The sequence below is a fragment of the Marmota flaviventris genome, chromosome 7 (assembly GCF_047511675.1).
Source record: "Marmota flaviventris isolate mMarFla1 chromosome 7, mMarFla1.hap1, whole genome shotgun sequence".
Classification (NCBI taxonomy): Eukaryota; Metazoa; Chordata; class Mammalia; order Rodentia; family Sciuridae; genus Marmota; species Marmota flaviventris.
Window position 1 is genome coordinate 114,504,664 of NC_092504.1, and position 26,933 is coordinate 114,531,596.

Here is a 26,933-nt window from a genome sequence, read left to right on the forward strand (position 1 = left end):
GAGATAAAGGGAAGAGAGATAAAGGGTCTCTGTCTAGAAGTGCGGGAAAGGCAGTTGTCCTTTCCTGTTACTGTATACAACGTGCTCCCAGGGGAAACCCTGACACTCAAAAGCACGTGGTCAAGTCCTTGAGTATCTTTAAGATTTACAAATAAAATAAAAACCCCAGCAAGAATCCCAACAGCTTCCAGCTCTCTGGAGTCCCAGGTAGGAGCCATGGGGACGCCCACGGAGGGTCACCTCCCCGGGACCCGGGACCGCGCTGGCCCCTCCCGCTCGCCGAGCCCACGGATGGGGAGGAGCCGCGAAAGCGAAAGCCGCCGCGAGGGCAGCGGCCGAGCTCGGCGCGGGATGGGGCCGCGGGCGCCGCGGTGGCTCTGGACGCTGAGCTTCTGGTGCCTCCTGGGCCGCGGCGAAGCGGGTCCCCGCGCCAACGCCACCCGCACCTGGCCGCGGAGCCGCGAGCAAGAGGCAGCCGCTTTCCGGGTATCGCGCCGGTTTCCTTCTGTCGCCTTCCTGTCCCGGGTCTGGGCGGGGAAGATGGACCCCCGCGGGTGGACGCTCCCAGAGGGTCCGCGGTTGCGTGATGCGCCCGGGGCTTAGGAGCCGCGTGTTCCCAGGGGGGTTCTGGGTGGCCCACGCGCCAGGGTCTCTAACATGCATTTCTAACCAAAAGATCTTTCACCATGGACTTGTCAACCCAAGGTAATCGATATAGCTACAAAATGTTGATGGACAAAAGCACCCCCGACCCCTTTTAGCCGTCTCCTTTTTGCTCCCTCTGGCTTCCAAAGGGATAGACTGCACGTTTACTAGAACCAGAAATAGGGGCTGCCTGTCGGCGGAAGAAGCGTGTCAGCTTTCTTCCCGAAGGGGGCGCTAGTGTCCTCCTGTAATCCAAGTTGATATAAACACAAAGTGCAGACTCCTGCTGGTTAATGATTGTCCTGCGCTGGGGACTTTTTGCTCTGAAAATAAATAAATACATACATTTTATTTTCGGATTATTTAGGCAATTTTCGTAATAATGCTGCGATTTTACTGTAGCATCACAACTCTCAAAAGGACCAGTTTTCTGAGTAAAGATAAAAGATTTTCCCCAAACTGAGGAAACTGCAAGGGGTATGGCTTTAGAGTTTTCCTCGCTATGTTTCTATATTTGATATGATTTAACTCATTCTTAAAGATCTTAAAATATGTCATTATTATGATGTAATTTGTTATATAAAAGAAAATTTACTCGTTCTGAATCAAATAAGTCTGAATGCAGTGATGCTGCTTATTGGAAGTGTATGTATACTTTCCCCTAATATTTGCAGGACTTTTTTGTTTTGTGTTCTAGCCTTGTCATGAGCTTGGTTGCATTTCCTGGTGAACCAAGTCCTCAGGAGGAAAATAGTCAACCTCTCCTATACTGACAGTGTATTCATAAGCTAAAAGGGTACTGGGTTTGAGTGGAGATAGATACCTTAATAGTGCTTGTATCCATGTGGCTTGTCTGGACCTGGGCTAGAGAGCTGGACACAGATGGATGGAAAGGGCCTCGTCTCTTTGGTAACCATGAGTATTAGGAAGAATTCTTCTGACCTTGCAGGATGAGTTAAAATATGTGGCAAATAAAATTCAGAATAACTTATGAATTGAGTTGAGAATTCATGGTGTTTATCTGCCAGTTTAATTATATATAATGAAGAGAATTTTTTAATAATCAAATTTTAAAAGTAGAGTAACAAAGCACTCTTTGTCGTGCTAGAGAAAACCTATAAGTTATATCTTGAAAAAGTGGAGATAGCAGATAGATCCCCTCATATTTGTAGGCTAATGGATCCACAGCGACTTTCTGAAATGTGCAGCATTGAAAATATTTGGAGATCCCAACTGGAGACCGGAGTCGGAGAAAGGGCCTACTCCATTAGTGATGTCTTTCATGACCATGGGTTTAGAGAAGGATGGAGGTTTTTGTCATCACAGCTGCTGTTGTGAGCAGTGAAAGTCCTGAAGGTATTAGGGGAAAATACACATACACATGTCTCAAAGACACATGGCCTAAAGTCTTGGTCACCAGCCTGTGGTGCTCTTGGGACTTAGTAGAACCTTTAGGAGATGGGGCCTAGAGTAAGGAAGTTAGGTTTGGGTGGGAGAGAATGCCTTTGAAGAAGATATTGGGACTCTGGCCCCTTTCTATGTCTTTCTGTGCTTCTTGGCAGCCTTGAGATGAGCAGGCCACCTCTGCTGTGTGTTCCCACCCTGATATACTCTGCTACCACAGGCCCAAAACAACAACAACAAAAAACCCCACATGATCTTACAAAGAACATTATGCTTCTCTAACAACTTCAATATATAACTTACCCCTGTATGCATGGATTCATCATAGAGGAATACTACAATATTTTATGTATTTAGTGAAAAATAAATCACCATTAATAGAAGAAAACCTAGATACCAATGAGGAAAAGAGATAAAATCCCCCAGTGCCTTTTCAGTAAATAAAAGAAACATAAAGTCTCTTAAAGTCTTTAGTTCTTCTGAGGATTCCCTACAGGCAGAATGGCCACATCCCTCCACCAAACACCCCTTGTGTGACTTTAGGCAGATTGTATGTCTGCACCTCAGCTGATTCTTCTGTGAAGGGGAAGTAATATTATCAATTGCTTCATTCAGGGCTAAGTTAATTTATATGAAGCAGGTAGAACAAATACTTGCATTAAATTTAACAATCCCTCCAAACACTTCCACTCTATATTAGTGTTATTGATGACTGAGAACTTTCTTTTTCAAAAACAAAAAAGACCAACAATTGGTGTTAAAGGATTTGTTTATTCCCCTAAGAGACAGTTGAATAAATTCAAGAAAAATGTATTATTTAATTTACTTTTATTTAGAGGCAGTCTGTGAGAAAGACTGAATTGATATTTCTCCCCCAGCCTGTGGGTTCAGGACCACCAAATAGCTCCAAATCCTCCTACTCACCTCCACAGGTTTCTAATTTTAGAAGTAGCCATTTCCCATTTCTCTCTCAACTTATCCTAATCAAAGCAACTTCTAAGACTGTTGTTATCATAGTTGGAAAGTTTGTTGGGGCTCAGGATGCCTGAGATGAAATTAAGGGCTTTCTGATTGTTTTAGAAAAATGTTGCTCTCTAAAGAATTTTAAAACTTGAGTCTAATCTCCATATTCCACTGCTTCTGTTCTCTTATCAGTGGAGTATCTTTTTTTTTTTTTTTTAATCATTACTAAACTGAAGGGTTCCTGTTTCTTATTTTACTCTTCCTTTGTGATTGTGGGTGGGTAAGAACTTCAGAGCATTAATGAAACAGTTTAGGTAGATCTGCAAAGCAGCAAATTAGAAAACTGAAGGGGTTGCTTGGGGATATCTCACAGTTAAATTTTATTTCAAATATGTGATCAATTCAACCACATGAGCACACTGCTAAATACACATGCACACACATACACAGAGACAACTTGAAATTCCAGTTCTTAGAATCTCTATAAAGGTAGCTTTATCATCAGTATTTTAAAGGATCAGAGTGTAGTGTTGATTAAGATTTAGGAAAGAGGATATGTATTACCATCTGGAGGACATGTTTTCACTAGTTTTATAATAATGGGTTAAGTTACTCAAGTTATTCAACCAACCCTGAGTCACCTTCCAGGAAGAAATCTGGCATCTCTGCTTGTAAATCAATTAATCCCTTTTACATCAAAATAAAACAAAAAGTATATGAAGGTAGCTGTTTTAACACTTCTATTTAAAGGCTGTTGTGGTTTATCAGCTTTAATTTTTCACATGTAAGAGCTATCTGATTTTCAAACTTTTGCACCTTTTACAACTACTAATGAGAAGTTTCCTGTATGTTCCTCAAATCTTTCCATCTTTCCCTCTTAGATGATATTAAAGTTCAGATCTGAGGGTGTAGCTCAGTGGTAGAACATGTGCCTAGCATGCTCAAGGCCTTCAGTTCCATCCCCAGCACTAAAAACAAATTTAAAAAATAATAAAAGAAAAAGGTTCAGGTCTTTCAGTTTAATATCTTTAAGACTTTAGAGATAGTAACTCTGTAGTAGCCCACTGTTATGTCCTCTATTGCCCTATGTTAAGACATATGTTAATTAATCATTTTCTACACTTGATCCTATGATGTAAGTGATATGAGGGGCATGAAGCTAATATACACTCACAGTTGGTGATGCTTTTGTGCAGTCTGCTTTAACAGCCAGAATCCAAGTCAACCAGGAAAATCACTTGAATGAACAGATAATTCAAGAAATGAAATAAAGGACTTTTTAAAATTTAAATAATGTGAACCCCATGTTGGATGGATTTGATGTGGGTCCTACTGTTACAGCAAAGAGGAGAATAAATGTTGTTGGATATACTTTACTGATAATATGATTTTCTTACGAAAGTAACAGATTGCTTTTATTCAATAATTACTCCTCATTTCTAATACCATGAGAAAAATTTGCTCCACTTTAACCCAAATAAAACTGAAAGAATGATCTTTAAATGATATTTTCTATAATCCAAATGTTTAAACCCAAGGAAGATCTAGCATGAGGATATTTAAATTGAACTTTTACTCTGCCAGCCACTGTACTGTTTTCCAAACATTATGTTATTTAACCCCTACATTCTGTCAGGTTAGAATTACCTCATTTGTCAATGAAAAAGATAAAACTCAGAGAAAATGAGCAGATAGCCAAAGATTGTATTGCAACAGTAAGACATTTCAATTTGCCGCTAAGAAGGGTTTTGAGAATTCCATCCATAAATGGATGTGTGTGTGTGTGTTTGTGTGTGTGTGTGTGTGTGTGTGTGTGTGTGTGGTGTAGGTAGATGTGTAAGAGAATTATGCTTTGTTCAGAAACTTCCAAGGAATTACATTTAATGTTATTAGTGGCCTGATAGAATCAAAAGTGGGTAGAGATTGGTGGTAGGGAGAAGGAGAAGCACCACACTTTGGGGTTCAGAATATTTTGCTCTTGGCAAAAAGTCAACAATTATAAATACTGAGTAGCCCTGAAATGGACCATGAGAGATCTGAAGTGAGAGGAGTAATTGCACTGAAATGACATTCAAGTCTAACAAATGCAATTCTTTTAGAAGCTGACCTCTACTTAAACAAGTGGCAGAGAGTGACATTTCCACAGGCCCTGAAAATATGGGTGCTGCTGACATAAATCAAAGAACAATATATAAAGTGGCAGTACAAAGAAAGTGTCCATGTGGAGAGACAGTTGTATAGCCAGAGAAGTGAGAAGCTGTGCTCCATTTGTGAACAATAAGTAGTTGAAATGCATTCTGCTGTCATGTGTTGGGGGCCACAGACAAGTCAAGATGGCACCTGGCACTTTGCCAAGAGGAGTGGTTTGAGAAGTAACACCAGCGAGCCATTAAGATGATGGAGATTCCTTAGAGACTGACTACTGTGTCTAGATTATGTCAATTAAGTTAAGCTGTGTATAATTATTAAGATGATGAGGATTCCTTAATGACTGATTGCTGTAACTGGATGATGCTAAATTGAGTCAAGCTGTGTATTCAGTTATGTATAAATACCTCTGCTGTCCTACAATAAAGCGGCTCCTGCTGTATCAACCTTGACAAGTTGCTTGTCACCCCCCGGTTATTTTGCCCAGCCAGAGTGCGGCAGTCATGTATAACTAATTAGAACAAATAAAAAATAAAATACCAAAAATAGGTAACTGTTTTTAAAATCATTGTAGAAAATTAGGGACATGAATATTTAAAACAAGTCAATAGTATTTCATTTCTTTCATTGTTATTTTGGTGGTGTTGTAGCTGCTTCACAAGCAGGATGACTAAAAGCTGGATGATAAAATGACATTCCTAAGGCAAGGAGATTAAGAGAGGTACTTGGGAATTCACTGGGAGCAAGATGATGTGTGAATTTGTTGATTTTTAAGTTTTTTGGCTTTAGCATGACATTAGTAACTCAGTGATAATATGTTCTTTTTCTCATAGGATAACAAAAATGATCTAGAAAAGATATTGCATTATGTCTCAAATGGAACATCAAGAGTGGGGCCAGACTCCTGCCTCCCCTTCCCAATTGCACATTCATATGAATGCCCACAAATACATCCATTGAATGCTTGGAGTTACAACACTTCCCACACCCATGAATCTAAAATAAAGTTCTAGGCTGGGGTGTAGCTCAGAGATAGAGTGCTTCCCTAGGGTATGTGAGGCCCTGGGTTCCATCCCCAGCACTGCAAAATAATAATAATGATAATAGTAATAATAATAAAATAAATTACAAGATTCAGACTTCCTTGGTTAAACAATTTGTGCAGTTTTAAGGATTTTACAAGGCTGTACTAACTTACAACTTATATGTGTGTGGTATATTCTAGTGTCCTATGACTGAAGAATGTGTCTTATTTTTTGATCAATTTGCAAATTTCATAACCAGAAATAAGATACTATTATTGTTTTATTTAGCATCATTTTACTACTGAAATTGAAGAAATTATGTATTTACTAATCAATAGTTTTCCTATTTTTGATGATATTTATTATATTTTCATTCTATTGGTATTTTATTTTTTTCTTATTCATTAGAAGAGGCACTTGAATGATAATATTCTTAATTTTTACTCATGGGCTATTTGCATAAACTTGCTTTTCCTTTTCAGTTTTATTTATGGTTTTTGTGGTATGCTGAAGTTTTTATTTTATTTTATTTTTCAGTCAATTCTGTTGATTTTGACATTGTTTTTCCTTTGGTATCAAACTGTAAACCCTTGCCAAGTGATCAGTTTCTTTAAAAAAAAATTAAGATTTTAATTGGAATGGCATTGAATATGTAAATCTTTTCAGGGAAGATCGCTGTCATAGACAATATCGAGCCTTTGAAACCATGAACATGGTATGGATAACCATTAATTTGGATCTCTTAATTTTTTTTTTGTAATAGTTTGTAGATTTCAGTGTCCAAATCTTACAACTTTGTTAAATTTGCTCATTTTTAAAAATACTTAAAAAATTCATTTCATTTTTCATATTAATAAAAATCATTAAATTTTAAAGTCTATTTTTCAATAGCTTGTTGCTAGTATAAACAATGCAGGGCTGGGGATGTGGCTCAAGCGGTAGCGCGCTCGCCTGGCATGCATGTGGCCCGGGTTCGATTCTCAGCACCACATACAAACAAAGATGTTGTGTCCGCTGAAAACTGAAAAATAAATATTAAAAAAAAATTATCTCTCTCTCTCTTTCTCACTCTCTCTTTAAACAAAAAAAAAAAACAATGCAATTAGTCTTTTACATTGACCTTTCATCTTATCACATTGCAAAAATTTATTTTAATAAATAAATAGCATTTTTGCATATTTTCTTGGATTTCTACTTATATTACCCTGTTTCCTAGAAAAACAGACAGTTTTACTTATTTATTAAAATGTTTTTATTTTACTTATTACTCGTTTTTATCAAATAGAACAGGATTTCCAGTACCTTTGTAAAATAAAAAAGTAATGAGAATAGACATTCTTCCTCTTTTTTCTGTTTTGAGACAGGAAGTTTTGGGTCCTTCATTATGAGATAAGATATAATAAATTTTTCATGAATCTCTTCAGTCACGAAATGTTGTCATTTTTGGTTTTGGCTGAGAATTTTTTTAAATCAGGAAACAGCTTTTAGAACTTCTTATGCAATTGAAAATATTCCATTTTTGTTACTCCCTTAGTTTGTTGATATAGTATATTAATTAATTTTTAAAGGTTAAATCAACCAACCATTTTTAATAAGCCTCACTTGATCATGATATGTTGTCATTTAGATATATTATTGGACTTTTATTTGCTAATATTTTGTTGGGTTTTCCAGCTATAATTATGAGAGCTATTGGTATGTAGTTCTGTTTTCTTGAGATTTTTTTTCTGGTTCAGAATTAAGATAGCATTGGTCTTGTGTAAATTGTATAGTAGTCTCTTCTCCTTTATATTCTGTGAAGTGGGTGTTATTTCTTTCTTAATTGCGTAGAATTCACCAATAAAGCCATCTGGGCCTGGAATTTTCTTCATGGGTACATTTTCAGTTGTGAATTCAATGTCTTTAGTTGATGAAGGGCTGTTCAACTTTTCTGTTTATCTTACTTTCAGCTTTCTGTGTTTTTCAGGGAGTGTGTCTTATTTCATACAGGTCAAAACTTATTGGTATAAAGTTCTCAAAATACTATTTTTCTAAAGCCTGAATCATCTGTAATCATGGTTCTTTCATTCCTAATATTGGTCATTTATATCTTCTTTTTATCTCTCTATTTTTTTCTTTCTTTTTTTTGGGGGGGGGGGGGTTAAGTCAGAGGAGCAGTGCCTGGGAGAGACTGGGGAGTGGGCCAGAGGGAGCTATCTGGCTGCATTGTAACTCCAACCTTGAGTGAAGGCAGGGAGGTTGGGGAAGCATCCTGTACTCTGTTCAGTACAAGGGATGTTTGAAGCTTTGGCAAAGCCATCTGGGCATCATTAAGAATCAGCTGTCGGGAGAGAGTTCCATGTATCCCCCAGCCAGTCAGCCTCAGTGCTCAGTCACTAGCTATGTGCAGGCTGTGGGGACTGTAGCTTCCCTTTGTTCCATCATGAAAATTCAGTGAGCAGCAGGGGAGACCTCTGTGGTCTGTGAGGTGCATCCTCATGGCTGCCATGTTCTTACCTGTGCCTTCTCAACATCTTGCATTCTGAGGTGGACACCTGTGGCTCACAAAAATGGTCAATCATTGTTGATTGAATGAATCCTCAGAATTCCTTAGTAGTCTGTGGGTCTGTGGTCTCTGCCTGTTATCTTCCACATACAGAATTGCTTTGCATTTTAGTTCTATGTTTACATGAATGGATCCAGATTATCTTCAGAGTTCTACTTCATCAGTATTATTTTAAATAACTGAAACTCAAAAACTATATTAATTCATTGATTAGCAATCTTTTTTGGCTTTAAAAAAAGAAAAAAAAATGGTTGTGATAACTCCTAGAAATAGTTTCCTTAAAAATAAATAACTTAACATGATTAAGGGCATGACATATGGGAAATATCATTTATCTGATTATTAAGTATTGAATTCTTATTGAGGATATGTTGTGTTCCTGATCTGTGTCAGTGTGGGTAACACAGTGGTGAGTAACATTGATAAGCTTGCCTTTTTTTTTTTTTTGCTTTTTGTTTTTGAAACACATACAATAAACACATAAGTACATAAGCCAATACATAGAAGAACTAGAATCAGAGACATATTTAATGATGGTTGTGTTAGTGATACCATTTGTATCACTGTGACCAAAATACCTGACAAGAACACGTTCGAGGAAGAAAAGTTTATTTTGGATTCATGGTTTCAGTGAGTCCATTGCTTTGGGCCTGAGGTGAGGCAGAACATCATGGCAGAAGAGTATGGTAGAGAAAAGCTGTCAGCTTATAGTAGCCAGGAAGCAGAGAGAAACACAGCAAGAAGGCAGAGACAATAGTCCAAGACTGTGCCCTTAGTGACCTGCTACCTCCAGCCATGCGCAACCTGCCCACAGTTACCACCCAGTAGTCCATTCATATTATTAACCCATCAAATGGGTTATCCACTGATGAGGCTGCAGTCCCCATAATCTAATTAATTGCCTAAGAGTCCCACATCTGAACCTTGCTGATTGGTAACCAGGCTTTCAAACCATGAACTTTACAGTGGCAATTAGAGGTCCAAATCCTAACAATAGTCTTCTGAGGTCTCATTTATCCCATATCATATGTTGGTGTTAAGAAATTAAAGGACCTTCATAGAAACAGCAAGTCTAAAATAAATCATAGCAAAATTCAGAGTTTATGAATCTATAAATAATGATCACATATTTTCCTCCAGATAGAAAACCCTGGCTAATCTTCCAGGAACATTTTCAAGTTTGCATCCCTTTCACAAAGCTTTTTGCTCCAAATGAGACAGAGCTCACTCTAACTTTAATTAGAATTAGACTCATTCATTCATTTATTTTCTTAATCCTTGTTACACTCTTCACTACTCAGCCACTGAGGAAAACAAAGATGAAGAGGGCACTTGCCATATTCATAATTGTTTAATCACCAGTAACAGTCCATCAGTGACATCTTGCCATTATTGTCTCACCAAGCAATTCTTTTTTTCTTCTATGTCAGGAATTTTCCACATATGTTTGTAATGCTCTTAATGTGTGGTGAAGAGGAACTGTTAAGGGATAAGACATGCATTGCCCAGCTTCAAAAAAAATTTTTTTAAGTCTGTAATTACATACAAAATGTTCATAAATCTGATGTAGATGTCATGTAAAAATTTTCACTATAATCTGCAAGAAATAAATCAAGCTTTAGCTTTTGCACCTGCAAAATGTATCTAAGTTAGCTATCAACAGATTGCTTTGGAGAGTTGATATAATAGATATAAAATGGCTTATTTTCTCCCTTTTAGGAAAGCCTTAATAGACATCAATACTTGAATTCTTTTTTTCCTCATGAAAACTCCTCTGCCTTCTATGGAGTAAATCAGTTTTCTTATTTGCTTCCTGAAGAATTTAAAGGTATGATCTGATGGTACTATTTGTTGATTTATTTACCGATTTTAATTTCTTTGCTTGATTTTTGAGGAATTGTTTAATTGTTAATTGAATAAATAATAGTTGACATTTATTAAATAATTACTGTCAAACATGTGCCGTGAGCTAACCGTAAGATAAATAAATTAATGGCTATTGTCTGTTAATTGAAGCTTAAGAACTAAATATTATATGTATGTCTATGTTGTTATAAAGGAAAATTTTTAAGTACCATTTACATTCAGAATACCTTGATTTCCTGGATTATGGCAAGAAATGATTTCAATTATACTCATTTTTGTTATTGACCAGTTTCTATCAAACAAGTCATTTTATGTGTCAGCTCCAAACTTATTATAGGAATTCTCTTCTGTAGCCTTCAGAATAATGCATTTCATATTATCAAAAAAGAGAGAGGGAAGGGGGAAACCCAAATGGCAGGTTTACCAAAAATCTATTTTTGCTTGAAAAGATGCTCCAGAAAGAATCCCAAGGGCCCTCCTTATAATAGACTATTGGTTGACTTTTTTTTTTTGTTGTTTCCTGTTTCTATCAGCCATATATTTAAGAAGCACATCTACCAGGTTTCCCAGATACCCAGCAGAAGTACAGATGCCCATTCCCAATGTGTCATTGCCACTAAGATTCGACTGGAGGGACGAACATGTTGTCACACAAGTGAGAAACCAGGAGATGGTAAGTTTTATATTTTCCTTGTCTTCATTAGTTAAAGGTTGGAAAGTGCCTTGAAGGTCAAGTTCAAACTTATGGTGGATCCATTTATCTGAGTAAAATCGTACCTCAAACATCCAAAAATGACAAAGAAGGGGATCTTTGAGACATGAGAGGAAGATGTCAATCCCAAGCTTTCGTTCCTGAAGGTAAATCTTCCTTGCTATATTTGCTCATTAATTGCCATTGTCACTAGCATACTATCTCAGTAACTACCCATATTCCACATTTGTTCACCTGTTATAGACTCACAAGTGAAAGGCTGGAGAAGGCAGACCTGGCCACTAACTGAGAGATTCAAAAGGGAGTACAGTATGATCTGAAGAAGTAAAATGAGACTGAATACATTTATCAACAGTCTAGCCGGATCTTCTGGGTTCTCAGCTTCTTCCTATGAGCTCAGATCACACAGCTGTTCATCAGTGCTCTTTACAAGTACAGTCAGTTCATCCATAAGGTGACACATACGTTGCTAAAAATCACCATCTGTGCAACATTGTCCAACAAAATTGCAGGGATTATGAGAGAAATTAGGTTAGGTTGTGGTGCTTAAAAACTTAGTGCTACATTTTTAAAGCAGATCAGAAACTAATAAATATGGTAGCACAATTTTATATTTGTTGAATTATAAAGAAATGTATAAGTATTATAATAAATAACCAAGTTACCTTGAAAAAGACCCCAAGTGTGTTTGAGGAAATGAGAGTTGGAAGGTCTGCAGCTGTGGGTTATTGTGAAGTGGTAGAAGGAGGGTGATCCCAAATGAGAAGGGAAATGGTAACACTGGCTGTGCATGGGCATGACCTGCAATGCAGGTAGCAATCCACCTTATGCTCCGTGAGTGTGTATGTGTGCTTGGCATTCCTTACCCCTGTGCACCCCACCAAAGACACAGGGAATGCAGGCCACCAGGGAAAGTGAAGCCCCAGCCACACGGGATATTCTGTTTGTTTACAATGGAAACCTCAACAGGTCATTCAGCCATCCCTTGTGTAAAAAGTATTATGGACCCGGAAATTTCTCAATGGCTATCAATTTAGAATGAATTTTATTCATTCTCAAATTCAGTATTTATTGCTGTGCATTAAATTTTACGACCAAATCATATGCATTATGATTGGGTTCATAACAACTCAGTCCTTCCAAGAAGTTCCACATTGTATTGGAGGGGGACTTTTAATTATGAATCTTTTAAAAGGAACCTATTGGAGAGATTTTTGATAGTAGGAGTTGCCTTGTGATTTGACTAAAGCTAGCTATTGGTATGGTGTCAGCAACCTGTACTCACATTTCTCAAGGTTTAGAGATCATACTAAAAGGTCACTTAACAGATGACACTGGCATCCTAAGGTTGTTCAAAATATCATTCCACAAAGGCACCCAGTTGTTCTTTTTTTATGTTAACTCTATATCACTTGGTTTTATCATTAAGTTAGTTCTGTCCAGTTTAAATTCTAGTGTATTCTTTGCCTTTTCTGTGAATCATCCTCTTTTAATGTGATCCTTAATTGCATTCCTTCTGTCCCCTTCCTTTCTATTAGGATCAGCCCTTTTTATTCTTTTGTTCTTTTTTTGTGAAATGAAAGCAAGCTAATAGACCCATTAATTATCAAAAATGATAGCCAATATATGGGGAATGACTAATATAGGTTTGTATGATTAGGATATTTCAAGTACATACCTAATGGTATGCATACCTAATAGGTATCTGCTGGCATCTTGATAGTCCTAATAGTAATTCCTTCAACTCCTGTTTCCATTGCACAATGAGTATAACATGCATTCTCATCACTGACTCAACCCTTGGGATGGAGGTGGTGTATGAACATAGAAGCAGAGCACCCGGCGGGGGGGCGGGGGGGAAGCAAGAAGGATTGAGGTGTGGTGTGAAAGTCAGTACACAGCATCTGGGAGTGGAGCCACTTATAAACAGAAGTTATATGTTCAGTCAATGTACTAGTCTTGGGGCTGTAGCTCAGTGGTAGAGTGTTTGCCTGTGTGAGGCACTGGGTTTGATCCTCAGCACCACATAAAAATAAATAAGTGAATAAAGATAGTGTGTCCATCTACAACTAAAAAAAAACTTTAAAAATGTGTTAGTCTTTTAAAAGATCATCAGGCCAAGTGTTTTCTTAATCTCTAATGCTTCACTTTATCTTGCATCATCTGATTTACAATTATGATCTTACTAATTCAGCTTCAATTAAGAGATGTTGATGCTCAAAGAGGATTTTGGTTTTCTTTTCTTTCTCAATTTGAAAATTCAGAGGATGGTCATGTATATTTTGTAGATTTCCAAATTTTGGAACCTTTGCTGGATTTGATAAGTTGTTATATTTAGAAACATTGATAAATTTGACTTGGACGTTACTACATAATAAATACAACCTGTCTTTCTACTTTTGAACAGTGTGGAGGATGCTGGGCCTTCAGTGTGGTGGGTGCAGTGGAATCAGCATATGCCATAAGAGGGAAGCCTTTGGAAGACCTGAGTGTGCAGCAAGTCATTGACTGTTCATATAATAACTACGGCTGTGAAGGAGGCTCTCCTGTCAGTGCTCTGAACTGGTTGAACAAGGTGACTAGTCTCTCAGCCTTTTGAATCTTGATTTCCTCTTCTCTTGTTCAATGTGTGTTCCAAATTCAATTACTCTCATATATTTAATGTTGTTTCGATATTCAAAAAAGTAGGTGACCAAAATTTAAATTAATCAGAGGATCTAAAAAGTACTTGCTCCTAGGAAAATTAGCCATCAAGATATCAAAGGATGAAATATCTTATCTGAGATTTGTTTTCAGAAGGACATTTATCCTTATGTCTAAGCACTTTTTTTGGCTGGGGGTAGCACCTGGATTAAACTCAGTGCACTCAACCACTGAGCCACATCCCCAGCCCTGTTTTGTATTTTATTTAGAGACAGGGTTTCAATGAGTTGCTTAGCACCTTGCATTTGCTGAGGCTGTCTTTGAACTCAGAATCCTCCTGCCTCAGTCTCCTTAGCTTCTGGGATCACAGGCATGCACCACCACACCAAGATTAACAATTCTTAATAGGTATTTTTTTGCATGATTGCATAATACATAAGCCCCAGAAAGTAATTAGAGTATATTATTACTCATTTCTATAAGATTTCTGAAAGTTACAGGGACAATAGAGATCAACTAATTTTGTAACTCTGATGGTGAGATGAGACCCGAAGGTCAAGATTATGTTTCCTAGTCAATCACTGAGCCAGAACTGCACTTTAAATCCCCTCCCTCCGATTTCAGGGCTTTGTTCAGTATTCTCAGTTTTATGGATACTCTCTGATATTTTTCCACATCCAACATCAACCACATGAAACGAGCCAATGAGGGTTCCAATATAGTTTTATAAGAACTTGTCAAGCTAGAATTCCCCAAACCCAAGGTCCTTCCATTATACATTTGCTGTATTTTGAATCACTATATGCCAGGATCTGCTGAACATTCAATATGGACAATAATAGAGTGTCTGTCCCTTCCTTTCCATTAAGCCTGGCATTCCTATAGGGAGGATTCAGTAAGACAACCTAAAATGACATGACATATTCTAGAGGAGTGGCAGAAAGAGGAGTGATGGAAAGAATGCTGGGCCTAGCCATCGCCTGTGTATGCACCACTGTGCTAATCTCCAAGACTTGCTGACAGAGTCAGAAGTCTTGAAAGGAAAGTGTGTTACCATAGTTACCATATGGTAACCCCCCCAAAAAGATGATGAGACTTTATTAGCAGATGGGTGCTAGTTCTAAGGAGGAAACATACAAGAGAAACAGGAGTAGAAGAGATTCTAGTTGTTGCTGATTCTAGTTGTCCAGGATGTCTACAACAAGAACCTAGGATTTAATTTAAGATCATAAGAACCCAAAGTGCGCCCATATGATGGTGGTGTGAACATGAGCCTGGTTTGACAACTGAAGTTCTCTTTGATTTTCAAAATAACTAACACATGAACATGTTGGGTGATTGCTTTCTTTTAGACTCAAGTAAAACTGGTGGGAGATTCAGAATACCCGTTTAAAGCCCACAACGGCCTGTGTCATTACTTTTCCAGTTCACATTCTGGAGTTTCAATCAGAGGTTATTCTGCATATGACTTCAGGTAAACATCCTATTTTGGTTTTCTCTATTTTTTTTTTTTTTTAGCTATCAATGAACCTTTATTTTATTTATCTATTTGTGATGCTCAGAATCAAACCCAGTGCCTCACACATGCTAGGCAAGTTCTCTGCCACTGAGCCACAACCCCAGCCCCTCTCTACATGTTCTTAATGTATGATATCCTGGATATTTGGGACCCCTTGATTTTTAAGGACATTAGTACATACTCTTAATTACTTTAGAACCTACTTTCTACCAGACAGTCTCACTGGCAGTCATAATGGGGTGTTATAAGATGTTTCTTAAAGGTAATCTTATTTTTCCAGATGCCACTAAACTAGAAATACCAAATTCAAATTAACAAATTTAAATCAGCTTAAGGTATAATTTATATTTACAGCATACTTCTTACCAAATTTACATGTTATAATGCCATGGGCATATTTCAGTCTTACTGTTGAATCAATTCAAAATCACTTTGTGTAGATTCTCTGGCTAACATCAGGTAGGCTATACACCAAGAAGCACTGTTTGAACACCTTCTATTTTACCGGTATTTCTCAAGGCTTCAGTTATTTAGAAAACTGAAACTTTTTCTGAATATACCAAAATTCTCAGATTAAAAACAAGAGGTGAAGATGTAATACTGAAGATAAATTATGTGGCACACAGTATGAGTGCCATGGGAGTTCCGGCATGGACAAAGATGGGGTGGGAAAGCTCTTGTGTCAGAGACTGAAGGGCAAGGTAACTTTGGGATAGGTTTAGGGGAAAACAGGCCTTAAAGTATGTCTGAAAAACACATGAAAATACAAAGCTGAGCAGAGAATCACTAGGACCATTCAGTGGAGTATGACAAAAAGTTCAGGAGCAAAAGGGCCCAGGAAAACTCAGCACCTCCTGTTTCACTTATGATGAGAAATTTACACCAAATTTTGAAACAAAAAATAGGAAATAAAATGAAATTTGGATTAGATAACTGATCCCAAATATAAAAGAATCTCCTTCTTAATCCAGATGGTATCTACCCATGGGATCTGAAGAAAACCAAGGGTGAAATTAATCCTTGAACAATATGTAACCCTTTTAAATAAGCTAAGTGTGCCAGAGGACTGGCAGATTGTCATGTGGCTCCTGTCTGAACCGGGGCCTGGGGGTATCCCTGGGAACCACACATGAGACAGCCTTAATTCCACTTCTGGCCAGCCATCTAGCATCTATGATAGAATGTGCAGGCTCACTGTGTACATTGATCACTGTCTCCTTTGGAGGTGAAGGTATGCCCTTCCCAAAGTGAAAAGGTGTTCCTTGGTAATCTGCCAGTTCCTTGAGGGTAGAAGGAAATGTGTGCAAAAGGAATTACATTTCTGAAATGTGAGTGGAACAGATCCAGGGGATTCCCTGTTATGGGTAGCAAATTGAAAAAATTAAGAAGAAGGAAAATAAAATACACTAGTCTGAATTAGCAGGAAGATAAAGAGCATATGCAAATATCACTGGCATTTGATATTTGATTAACAAGGAAGAAACCCTAATTTTTTAAGTATGGGGGGGTCAAATCCAGGGCCTACACACGCTAGGCAAGCACTCTATTGATGAGCCACACACCCCGCCAAAAATATATTTTAACCTTGAGCATTATACTCTCATTGTATTCTGTGATAGTACAATCTTCAGATGATTGTATTAGACTGCAAGAAATCACTCATTGATTTATTCATTCATTCAGATATTTACTGAACATTGTTTAGGTTCTGAGGATTCAGCAGTGAACAAAACGGACATAACCCCTGCTTTCATGAACTATATTTTAGCAATCAAGACAGGCAGTAACAATGATATGTTTGGTGTGTTAATTATAGTAATTTCTAAGAGAAATTAATAAGCTTGTGAGAAAACATTAGAGGGAAATGGAAGTTTGAAATTTTAGAAAATGTTTCCAGGGAGGGCCTCCCTACAAAGGTGACATTGGAATGAATATTTGAAGATGTGTGGCCACATGACCAGGCAGTCATCTAGGCGAATATTGTTTCAAACAGAGACAACCATAAGGGTAAAGTCCTGAGGCAGGGACATGTCAAGTGTGTTTGGAGAATAGTGATGAGACCCGGTGGCTACAGTTAAGAGAAGGACAAAACTCGTATAGAAGAAGAGGTCCTATTGACCACCAAAAAGTGACCTTAGAACAGGATATCAGCAGAATGGTTTTGGAAAGAGACAAAAGGTAGATAACCCACAAAGAGGGTCAAGCCCTATGCAGACTTTATGGTAGGTAGGAGAGAAGAGAGACAAAGAGGATGGAAAAACTAAAAAAAAAAAAAAAAAGAAAAAAAAGAAAGAAAAAAGAAGAAGAAGAAGAAAGAAAGAGAGAAAAAATAGCCATTAACGAGGCAACAAAGTCTAAGACAAGAGATTTAGAAGGAAATATCAAGCATTCTGCTGGAATGTGTAGGAAGTGATTCCAGGCGACTCTGGTAGGAGGTGGAGAAATGAGACAAAACTGGAGAAAGGGCATCTTTGTGAAACTAGTTAGATTGTTGGTGACCTGCTGTTTAACCTGTGAACTCTGGGGCCAAGGCAAAGCGTGCTCTATCGAGCCATCACACAGCCAATGCTTATTGGCTTCTGGGATTCCTCAGTTGAGGCGGCAGGTAAGGAGTTGGTTGATTTCCTAGCTCTGTAAGAGACAGAGGCAAAGAGCCCAGGGTCTCCTTGTTGGAAGCCAGCTGGCCTGTATGACAGTGGGGAGGGCCATGGCATGTGGAAGGTCTTCCTAGGCATCTTTCCATAATGTGGCACTTCACCACACATTTCCATCTGAAGTGTGCGCCTGCCTGAGGCTTGAGAGTCACCTAGCTGTTAAACTGTAGGGCTGGGGGAGGACTTGGATCTGTCCAGCTCTTAACCTGTTTCCTCCTCTCTGTTCTTAAGATCATGAGGTCATTGTTTGCAGGCTTTGAGGAAAATGTCATTTCAGTGCACAGTTCTTAGCCAAAATCTTGATAAATCATCATGCAGAAACTGAAAAGATCTAAGTGTGTGTGTGTGTGTGTGTGTGTGTGTGTGTGTGTGTTGGGGGTGGGGGGATCATAACACAGATAACATCATCTAGTCTAAAAGCAAAATAACCATTCATACTGAGCCTTTGCTTATCAGACCCCAAGAGAGGCATTCCAAAACTCAAAATTAGAGTATGAGAATAACTGACAAATGAAGGAAATTTACTATATAGCAATGGAGAAAATAAAAGAAAAATAGGACACAGTACAGTGCACTGAGTTTTAGGGGAGATGAGATCAGGAAGTGGTGGTGACATGGAAGATGTATCTCAAGCAACAGATCTTGATGACAATAAAATTTAAGGGAATTTTTCTTTTTTTTTTTTTTTTTTGGTACAAGGGATTGAACCCAAGGGAGCTTAACCATTGAGCTGCCATCCCTAGCACTCTTTTTTATTTTGAGACAGGGTCTCACTAAGTTGTTTAGGACCTCTCTTACTTACTGAGGCTGGCCTCAGACGTGCAATCCTCCTGCCTCAGCCTCCTGAGAATTATAGGTGTGCATCACCATGCCCAGCTTAGGAGAATTCTTTAAAGATTCTATAGTTTCTATAAATTATTAATCTATGAGATGAATAGTGCATGCCTGGAACCAAGGCTTGATTATATATATATATATATATATATATATATATATATATATATATATACACACACCCATATATATATATATATGCAACTGTGCATTTTTATATTAGTTGTATATGGGGCTAATCATGGAAATAAAGATGCTATTTGGAATATATTCCGGCTTTCCAAAAGGCAATGTCTTTCTATATGTCAAGTGACAACAATGTCACCCCGTTCCAGGCCCAGGTGGAATGTTTGTCTGCTGGTGGTGACTTGGTGTGTCATCCCATGTATGATTTTTTTAATATCTTTGATAACTCTCTTTATCCTGGCTCAAAGTAGCGATTTTTGCTAGTTATATGTTTGAAGCTACAAAATTAATATTTTACATTTAAAAAAATATTTCTCCTTCTTAATCTTTCTGCTTCTCCCTTTGTGTCCCAATAACTGGATCATCTGCATGATGTATCTATAGTGTACCTTTAATTATCTCAAGTAGATGTAAAACACCTGTGTTCTAGTAATACACAAATTATGTCATATGTCATGTTTAAGTTACAAAATATTCAAAGAATTTAAAAACAATAAATTGTACATTTTATGCTAAAACCTGTGCTCAAAAGAATTGGTTATTAGATGACATAAATGTGGGAAAGAATGTTTCTTATAAGCTTATTATATAACTCATTCTAGGCATGTTGCAAAACACAGACCATAAAATTATATAATTTTATGCTTATGTTCATTCTGCATGGTGGGTGGAATAACTCCAACGTACAACTGGAATTTGAACTTAGGTTTGGGAAAAGTCAAAGTCTGTATTACCTTTTTAATAAATTTATATATTTTTAAAAAGTAATATCCTATCTTTGCATAATCTTAATTAATACCATTTAGGAGAGCAAAAATTAGAAACACCTGCTTGCAAACCTCCAAAAACAAATTTCATGAACAAATGTTTTATCTAATATAATTAAAGGAAAGAAACCTGCTACATATTAAAGTAGTCTACAAAAGTAACACAGGACACAGTACAATGCAATCAATTCTAGGGAAGATAAGATGGAAATATACAAAATTATGAAGTGGCAGTGACAGGTAAGATGATAAGATAAATAAATCTGATGAGAAGATTATGTGCACAAATATGAATGCAGTGTTTCTATTTCAGTGAATTCCATTGTTATGCATTCATGATTTTCCTCCTCTGTGTCCTTGCTAGACACTGTCCCCAGCAGGGCAGGAGGAGGGATTATTTATTCTTTCAAGCCATTAATCCACCCATGGCTTGCTGAAGCAATAAGTTACCAAATGCTATCTTAATGGCCTGAACTATCAGTAACTTGGTTTCAGTGTGCTTTACCCACAAAGCTGGTCTTTGAGAAAGGTAAATAATGGTTTGATCACATACTTGCAAGATCAATGAAAGCCAAATGTTGTGTAACATGAAATTGTGCTGGTAGCTGTCCAGAACAATTGTGAAAGCAATAATTGGGTCTTTTGTAGCCCTGACAATTTAGCACTTCCCTAAATCTTAGCACTTTTTCCCTTCCCCCTCTCCCTCCTCTCCTTCCTTCCCCTCCTCATCTTGCTCCTTCTCCTCCTCTCCCTCCCCTCCTCCCTTCTTCTCTCTCTCTCTCTCTCTCTTTCTCTCATCTTCTATTGTATAATTATATTAGCTATTTTGAGCAAATATTCCCTATAATTTCTATATTTGACATTCATTAACATAAATTCATCATCTCTTGATTCTCACATCCTGTGGCAGTCTTTCCAAATATATAGTCTTAACACTTTCATTATTAAAAGAATCCCTGTGTTTTAGCTAGATATGTTGGTGCCAGCTTCAAAACTCTATTCCCTGTCTTCCTTTAGGGCAGATATATCCATAAAACTGGATTATGGCCAGTGAGATCTATGCATACATGTGCAGAAATGTTGGATGTTATTTCTGGGAAGTCTTCTCAATGGAGGTGTAGCACTTCTTCTCTTTTCTACTTTGTGCTGTTCGAAATATATGTTAAATGTCTGGAGCACCAGCAGCTGTATTGGGCTATGCACAGATGTTGAGAATAGAAATCTCATAGCAGAATAATAATATAAGAAGAATGTGAATTACTGATATCCTAGAGCCCCATACAATCCTGAAATAGTAATCTGTGAGATGACCTTTAGTTTCTGTTGTTTAGATCTTTTGGAATTGCAACTCAGCCTACTCCTAATCATATACGGATCATTTTTATTTTTACCTTAAACATTAAATTATTTACCTAAATAATTCCTCTTTTGGTAGTGACCAAGAAGATGAAATGGCAAAAGCACTTCTTGCCTTTGGCCCTTTAATAGTGATAGTAGATGCAGTGAGCTGGCAAGATTATCTGGGAGGCATAATACAGCATCATTGCTCTAGTGGAGAAGCCAATCATGCAGTTCTTATAACTGGATTTGATAAAACAGGTAAGTGCTAATAAGACACAATTGCTTGCTTTCCAGATTGAACTGTGCCTGATTATGAACAACCCATAGAATATTGAAATTTGATCTGCTGTGTCCAAGAACCACCTTGTCAATGATTTATGTGTAAATTTCCAATCAGGTTTCACCTACCAATTTTTGATAATGACTTTTTAGTTTTGTTTGTGGTGCTGAAGACTTTATGTGGGTCTTGCACATGTTAGACTGGTGCTCTACCCCTGAGCTACATCCTCATCCTCATAATGATAATGTTCCTATTTAAAGAGTATGCATTCTCCATCTGAAATATTTAGGATAATTTTTGGGAAAAGAGAAGCGGTAATTAATTTACCACATATTGAGTGATTTTTTTCTCTTTCCCTAAATCCCTGGAAATGGTGTATTGTTTTGATTTTTTATTCTATACCATCTGTATTAAGCAAAATGAATTCAAACACATATTTCTACTGATTGGAGTGTGACACAAGTTACAGCTCAAGTTTAACTGACTTACTTGTATTTATATAATATAACATAATGAAAATGATCATATGACATTGATAATCTTTTCCTAAAAAGTACTAGACTTATAGGAAAACAAGATTTAACTACAGAATTCATGCATTCATAGCAAATGTGAGTTTTTGAGAGTTTGTTACCATTTTATGTTTTGTTTTGTAGGAGGTATTCCATATTGGATTGTGCGGAACTCATGGGGAAGTTCATGGGGAGTAGATGGCTATGCCCATGTAAAAATGGGAGGTAATATTTGTGGTAAGTAACGAATTTGTGTTTAAAACTTCAGACTAAATATCACGTAAGGTTCTTTGAAAATATTAAAAATACAAACCTGTCTAGTTTATAGAATGTTTCCAGTGTGCTCAGAGCACTTATCATGGTAATAATTTTCATCCTTTAACCAACTGATGAAAATAAAGAATGTTTTAAAAAGAGGCACTCTTGCACTTATTCACATTTTTATAAAGTAAGAGGACTACACTGAAAATTTATATGTATTATATATGTATATGTCAAAATACAAGATAAACTAATGACTTATTAAAGTCGACTACTTCAAACCACATAAGCGCTTGACTTAGAAACAGAACTCCTCCAGAAATGTCTCCTTGTTCCTAATTTACTTTTTATAACCCTCAATTTCTCCTACTTTTTATCACTATGATTATCAAGAGTCTCTAAGGAAGTAGCTCAGTGTTAGAGTGCTTGCCTAGCATGTGCAAGGCCCAGGGTTCCGTCTTCAGCATGGAAAGGAAGGAAGGAAGAAAGAAAGGGAGGAAGGAAAAAAGGGAGGAAGTCAGGCAGGCACTCAGGCAGAAATCATGATCAATAATTTTTCTTTGTATTAAAATTTGAAAATCTGAGCAATAGTATTGTTTCTGACTTAATTCGTCTCCTCTTGCCTACAAAATTCTAGCAAAACACCTGCTTGAATTGAGAGGGTTAGCCAAATACCAAACATACTTTTTAATTGAACTTAAAAAAAATTAACCATAGATGAGACTAAAACAAAAAGCTAACTATTTTAAACTGTATTCTTATAACTACATTCAAAACTACATTCTAAAATTTTTGGTTTCGAAAATCAACTTTTCTGAATTAAACTAGGTCCAAACTAATTTGCGTGTGAAAACAATCATCTCTCATTGCAAGTTTTAACATCTGTAGTGTATAACTTAAAAAAAAAATGCAGAACCTTCGAGATTGTAAGACTGATAAAAGAGTCATAGAAAAATCTGTATGTATGTCAATTCAATCTGGTGACTATTGTCCAATCATTCCATACGTAGAAGCCATGAAAATTAATTATGGCCTGTTCTGTCACCATAGTAAAATGTTTTTCTTAAACTCATTGAAAGGAGCCAGAAGTCTTTTGGCCAGAGCACTAGAAATCCATTCAGGCCTCTTGTTTTCTATATCACTGGTGATTTTATATCATTAGAACTGGCAGATAAATTACTGCAGTCATTCTTTGAACCTCTACTATTGATGTACACTATCCCTAACTGTGGAAGTGGGGGCACCTATATTTGTCCAAGCAGTAGCTGTTTTCAAAGCTCTGACAGGAGAGTTGGGAGAACATAATTCAGACATTGGTTCATAATTGCTTCAGCTACCAAGGATGATAGCTTCTATCTGCACTCACAATGTGACTCTCTAGGGGCCTACCTGGCTATTAATTACATGGGGGAATCCATATATCTTTCATAAGAGTACTTCCTCAAGTTATAGACTATATGAAGGTCATAGAACTCTAGTGAATATTGGTGTAAAGCAGATAGTATTTTATAGCCTCAAGAGATTTTCAAAGATGTGGTAAGTTACAATGAAATCCGATCTTCAAGTAGTCCATTTATTACATTCACCATGATGTTGAGATCTCTGTTTTTTTGTGTTAAAAAAGTAGAGGACACTTGTTACAAGTTCAAATCTTAGTTTAAAAGTTTAAATTATATTTAAAATAATATCATAAGTTATTTTGTTTCTTTTGAGAAATACATATTAGTGCAATGGAGATCTTAGATGCATTCAACTATTGAATTAGCAAATCTTTCAGTTATTTTGTTTTGTTTTCGTTTAGTTTCTTGAAACAAATATATTAGGCATCTCTTCTAATATGAACTTTTGAGGTTGTCATTCTTTGCCTCCATTACATTATTTTCTTGGTAGATACTAACTCATTCTAACCCAAATGACAACTAAGTTTTAATTTGCTGTTTAAAAGGTATCTGAAGAGGGAATAGGCAAGTAGTAATAATTTCTTTTTTTCCCCCCCTTAGGTATTGCAGATTCAGTTTCTGTTGTATTTGTGTGACATATTGGAGACATCAGGAGATCGCTACAAAAATGAAGATTTTCATAATGCAATGTAACATTCTAAGCATCACTCAGCTTCAAATTTAGCAAGTACCTACAAAATGCTATCGGGCCTAGTAGTATTGAAGTTACAGAATGTCTGTTCTTTGAGATACACAGACAACTGAAGTCTGAAGGAGTTCCAGTGCCTCAGCCTTTAGGGGAATTTATGAAGCAAGCTGGGGAAGAAGATCAGATTATGAAAAATTTTAGATCCCACCACATCTGAACAAACTACTGTTTGTTTTGGTTTGCTTGCTGTCTTTCTTTTTTTTTATCATTGTTGTCTGATTATTTTTAATGAGGTACTTTGATTAGGTGAAATCAAAGAGACTCTAAGAATTTGTTTTCCTTTGTGGGATATAATCACTAGCCTTAGATTACCCCTATCTACACGAATGGCTGACGTAAAGTGAGGCAGGTGTGCCGTTCACAATTATACTAGCAACTTTTTGAGATGGAATATCATAAAGACTCAAAATACCAGGTGCTTTTCCTCATCAAATGGTACTTATCCCTTGAATAGTAGAAGGACCATGTGCAAGGAAACAGAAGACCAATCCCTTCCTAAAAGAAACAAACTGAAATTCAGTGACCATTATGGAAACTGGGAGGTCAGAAGCCTCAAGTACCACTCCCTGCCATGCTGGAATTTTCTTTGCCAGGAAATTCTTATTGTTGAAAAGAATCCAATAGATTTAACTTCTTACTTTTTTCTAACTATATTAGAGAAAAAGTATTTTCCTACCTATTCACTCTCTCTTAGTCTTTACTGCACAATTCCCACATTTTTCTCATGGTTTAATGCACTTGACTAAAGAAATTGCCCTCAATGTTTACCTTCCTTTTCTATTTTCTAATCACTTGGCTCCCTTGGGGTCTGGGTTTTTATCCACATAGGCTCCACCTCTTTCTTTCTCCCATGATTCTGGGCACCTCTCCTCTCAAGAGTCCCATCTCCTAACCCAGCCTGTCAGTCAGAATGTGAGCTTCCCAGGCCCTCTGACTTATAGTTTTTCATTTAGTTTTACTGGTCTCCCATCCCAACTGCCTCTTTGTGTTTCCCTTTGGCGTTCACTTGGTTCCTGGATCTTAATGCCCCGTGATCATTCTGGTGTCATTAATTACATAAGTGATTTCAGGTGCTATGCTGCTAATGGGGTCATGATTAACTTGTGTCCTCAGCAGTGATTGATAAATCTGTGTGCACAGAAGGGACAAAAAAAAACTGTGTGCAGCTCCTACTCTGCAACCAGGAAACCAGCTACTCCTTGTATAGCAGTGTTAAGAACCTCATAGTAAAAGAGCTGATCTTCTGATTGAATTTTAAGTAGAAATGTTTTTTTAAACATCAATGTAATAAATCGTATCAAATATACACTTGTTACCCATTTCTTCTCTCAAATCCGTGATTGCTTTTTATTGCAGAAGATGTTGACAAAAATTTAAAAAATTCTAGGACATCTCATTTTTCCTCATTTTTTGTCCTTTATCGTTCTCCTTTATTAGGAAAATAAATTTGTTTACTTACACCAGAAGCAAACACAAAAGAACATTGTGGACTTGTTTAGAAATATTACAGGAGGGAAAATATTTACATTTCAGTTGACAAGTATTCTAATGATCAAGTAAGCTAGGAAGGAATTGTTTTTGCTGATCTAGTTTGTGTCAGGTTACATATAATATAAATGTTTTGCTAATATTCTTTTTCAAATACTAAGGTATTTTTACAATTTCAAAATGACTAATACTTCTCAGCTGTTCTGGAATTTGATAACATTAATTAAAAAAAGCTATATTTTTGATCTTGGGTTAAAAAGATATTTTCTTAAGTGTATGACTAACATTTTGTCAACGCAGTATTAATGTGCTTTACATTCAAACACAATTTTCCAAACTCCAAAGACATATATCCAATTTTTGGTTTTCTGCATAAACAACTTTAACCTCAGTGCCTCCAAAACTCCATCCTCCCTGTCAGTAAATAAATAAATAAATAAAACAACCAAAAAACTCCTTTTCCTGGAGTTTTGGTCAAGGGTATCTCTACTATGTAATCACCAAATCAATAAATTTAAAAGAAATCCTACATATTCAATCAAGTAAACTACACTTTGGAAACCCATAATTTCCTCCTCTGCCATCTCTCCATTTCTGTTGTCCTTTGTGAAAGAAATGGTCTTTTAAAATCTCTTAACACCATTTTTCAGTAGTCTATTGTCAACCTAAAATAACAAGCAGAAAGAGATTCTTCAAAGATAATGAATTTATTCAGGAATGGAAATTGTAATGGGCAGATGTGTGAGCATATCTTCAGGGGCAAAGGAAAACAAGGGTTTTTAGAGATAAAAGGAAGAAGATTAAATTGCTTTGAAACAATTATCCTTGGCTACCAGAGTCAGTAACAAAGGAGGCATCAGTCCAAGGTTAACAGGCAGTTACTGTGCAAATGTCCTCACAGAAGTACTTTTGTACAGAGTTATGGTAACATTTCATGCAAGATGGTGGTCCTGGAAGAGCGTTTTGATAGTTCTTGTTATTAGGCATAGATC

General features: G+C 36.9%; 1 protein-coding gene across 1 annotated transcript; it reads left to right on the forward strand.

Moving 5' to 3' along the window:
- The first annotated feature begins 328 nt into the window (after nucleotides 1-328).
- Ctso (cathepsin O) lies at nucleotides 329-25,786 on the forward strand. The gene is made up of 8 exons (XM_027926584.2): nucleotides 329-486; nucleotides 10,450-10,558; nucleotides 11,130-11,269; nucleotides 13,716-13,883; nucleotides 15,304-15,425; nucleotides 21,347-21,510; nucleotides 22,189-22,281; nucleotides 24,306-25,786. The coding sequence occupies exons 1-8, from the start codon at nucleotides 352-354 to the stop codon at nucleotides 24,338-24,340; spliced, it is 966 nt and encodes a 321-aa protein (XP_027782385.2). The 5' UTR covers nucleotides 329-351; the 3' UTR covers nucleotides 24,341-25,786.
- The last annotated feature ends 1,147 nt before the right edge of the window (nucleotides 25,787-26,933 follow it).

Coding starts and splice junctions, on each gene's coding strand:
- Ctso (XM_027926584.2), top strand. CDS start 352: ATGGGGCCGCGGGCGCCGCGGTGGCTCTGGACGCTGAGCTTCTGGTGC. Junction 13,884..15,303: donor CTCTGAACTGGTTGAACAAG/GTGACTAGTCTC, acceptor GCTTTCTTTTAG/ACTCAAGTAAAACTGGTGGG. Junction 22,282..24,305: donor AATGGGAGGTAATATTTGTG/GTAAGTAACGAA, acceptor TCCCCCCCTTAG/GTATTGCAGATTCAGTTTCT.